Source organism: Lupinus angustifolius, chromosome LG11 (assembly GCF_001865875.1).
Source record: "Lupinus angustifolius cultivar Tanjil chromosome LG11, LupAngTanjil_v1.0, whole genome shotgun sequence".
NCBI classification, from domain to species: Eukaryota; Viridiplantae; Streptophyta; class Magnoliopsida; order Fabales; family Fabaceae; genus Lupinus; species Lupinus angustifolius.
This window is the reverse complement of record NC_032019.1, coordinates 31,771,917-31,774,559: the sequence shown is the minus strand read 5'-3', so window position 1 is coordinate 31,774,559 and position 2,643 is coordinate 31,771,917. Positions and strand designations below refer to the sequence as shown.

General features: G+C 37.5%; 1 protein-coding gene across 1 annotated transcript in view; it reads right to left on the bottom strand.

Moving 5' to 3' along the window:
* Positions 1–843, bottom strand: part of LOC109359915 (protein FAR1-RELATED SEQUENCE 5-like) — a 2,562-nt gene extending 1,719 nt beyond the window's left edge. The window contains exon 1 of the mRNA XM_019604610.1: positions 188–843. Within this exon, the coding sequence (XP_019460155.1) occupies positions 188–843 (656 nt within the window). The remainder of the gene's footprint in view (positions 1–187) is intronic.

Genomic DNA, 2,643 nt, shown 5'->3' with positions numbered 1-2,643 from the left:
CATGGCAAATGGACGACCTTCTTTATTTTTTCTATATGTGGTATCAAAACAAACAACATCCCCAAAATATGAATAATCAACCATCATTTTTGCATCTCTCCAAAATATATTTGTTATTAAATCATCCTCATCAACTTGTATGACATAGAAAAAATTAAGATCTTCTACTTTCATTTGTTGTAAATACTCAAGTAGACCACATGTATCTCCTAATCTCATTTGAATTGTTCGCTTTGAGCGTAAATAATTTTTATAGTCATCACGAATAAATCTCAGTTTTTCACGTCCACCAACTTTTCTTGCCATTAATTCACAACTTGCTTTTAGAGCAATACCATAACTTTCAGCTAAGTCAATCTCATATGCTAGAGAGGGTGTTATTTTCCTATGAGATCTGTGAATATGAGTCTTGCTAGGGCTAGAAGTCTCATGCTTATGTTCAGCAATAAATTGAACAATACGAAACTTTCCTGTTGAAGGACAATCTACTTTCATTCCTGCCAAACATCCAAACCTTGATTGAGCACGAGGATTATTCACACTAGTGCTTCGTTTATCCTTCTCATGATAACCTTCACATGAACAACAAAATACTCTATCGATTATGTGACCTTTAGTGTTGTTGTGTGCTTTACTTTTCCTCACACTAAAACCAACTCTATAAGCATAAGAGTTATAAAAATCGTAAGCTGCATCTTCAGTTTCAAATTCTAAGCCAAGCTTTGGTATAATTTCGTCTGGAATTTTATTATGTATCTCTTTAATTTTATTTTTCTCTAATTCACCACTACCATCACTTGTATCTGGTTGATAATCTTGTGTCATAGCCTCTCTATTTGACATTACCTTCAATTAAACAAAAAATAAAATTAGTTCTATTTTTTTTAAAAATTAACCAAAATGACTCACTCACCCACATTTCCTCTTAAATCTATATGTAACTAACATACCCATCAAACATCATCTGGTAAGCTAAACTGTAAACATAATATATCAACAAGAATTATATACTTAATATATCAAACATCACATAATAACAAAAGTTATAATAAAATCGTATACTTAATATATCAAGAAGAATTATATGCAAACTAATGTGAGTGGGCTTTACATTAAAACTAGAATACAAGAAAGAAAAAAAGACTTACATCTGCCATGTGGGGAGAATGGAGAGGGAAGCAAAAAGAACACAACCCAGAATGGAAAAGAATCTAATTTTATCATTGTTTCTTCTTTAAAATTGTTACTGTGTAGAAGGAGAATATAGGAGAAAAAGTACTTGGTGAGAGAAAGAAAATAAGTGAATATAGTGAAGATAAAAGGAAAGAGAAAAGAAAATGGAGAATTGAGAGGAAGGACATGTGAAGAAATGAATGGTGTGCTGGGCATAGAGGAACTTTGGTGAGAGAAAGAAAAGAAAATGGAGAGTGACACGTTGAATTGAGAGGAAGGAAATGTGAGTGGAAGAAAGGAATAGTCTGCTGGGTAAGGAAAAGTCACATGAGAATAACAAATATTTTTTAGTGGAAAAATGAGGTGGATTTTTTAAATGACATGGCAGAATGTAATTGGCCGGGACAGGATTGGGGACACCAAGTTGGGACAGGTGATCCCCATCCGTCTTTCACCACCCTCCAAGTCTGCTATTGTCGATATGTTAGGGGTAGATAAAATTCGCAGGCGGCGTAACAAGTGAAATTTCAGCGACACACTAATGACGAGTCAAAAGCGCATTAATTATGTGCTAGATGCACATTAATGGCGAATCAGAGATGCATTAATGGCCCCTATAGTTAGCATTGTTCGGTCTTGGCCGGTAGCGTGTCACGACCTTAATCAGATATCCACCAGGTTTATCCGGAGTGGAACAGTTGCCCCCAGTCTAGCAGTAGGGCTGATAGTTGGGCATGCAGTTAGACTCAGAGTATTCGGGCGATCATAAAGGACCATCTGACGATCATGGTGGGTGAGCTTCACTTGAATCCGTTGACTGGGGTCAACATGTTGCTTTAGGTCCAACCAGGCAAGTAGCCTCTAGGCATATGGGTAGGTTACGATAGTGGTCTGCCTTTGACTGGCATATGGAGGGTTGACAATACTTCAGGTGGTGACCTCGAGTGTCCAACCAACGCGTCGATTTGTTTCAGATTCTTTGCTTCGTTTCCTAAGCCACCTTTGGATCGTCCTCGAGTGCCTTTGAATGGATGAGATGAGTCCTCAGATTGGACATCGAGAGAGGCCCAGGTCCAGCCCTTTTTCCTATAAATAGGGGGTTGCCCCCTTCATTCTTCCTCACTTTGCTTTTAGAGAATTTTCCTCTTGTCGAGTTTGCATTGTTCTTGAATCCAACCATCAACCCTTTTCTTTCTTCCAGAATTTACAACTTCAATTCACTCGGTAATTTATTTTCTCTCCTCTTTATATTTATATATATATATATATATATAACGTTTTCAAGTCATGGCAATGTTCAGTGAGGAGTCTAGTTTCGATGAGGTGAATCTTGTCATCGTCGATGAGCTCAGCTTTCCTCTGCCTCGAGTAATAGTCGGTCTACATTGAGGCGACTGAAACAACTCTCCTTACCAGCCTTGTGATGTAACCTGAGGAGGAAAAAGATCGAAGGTGACATACTTGTAATTG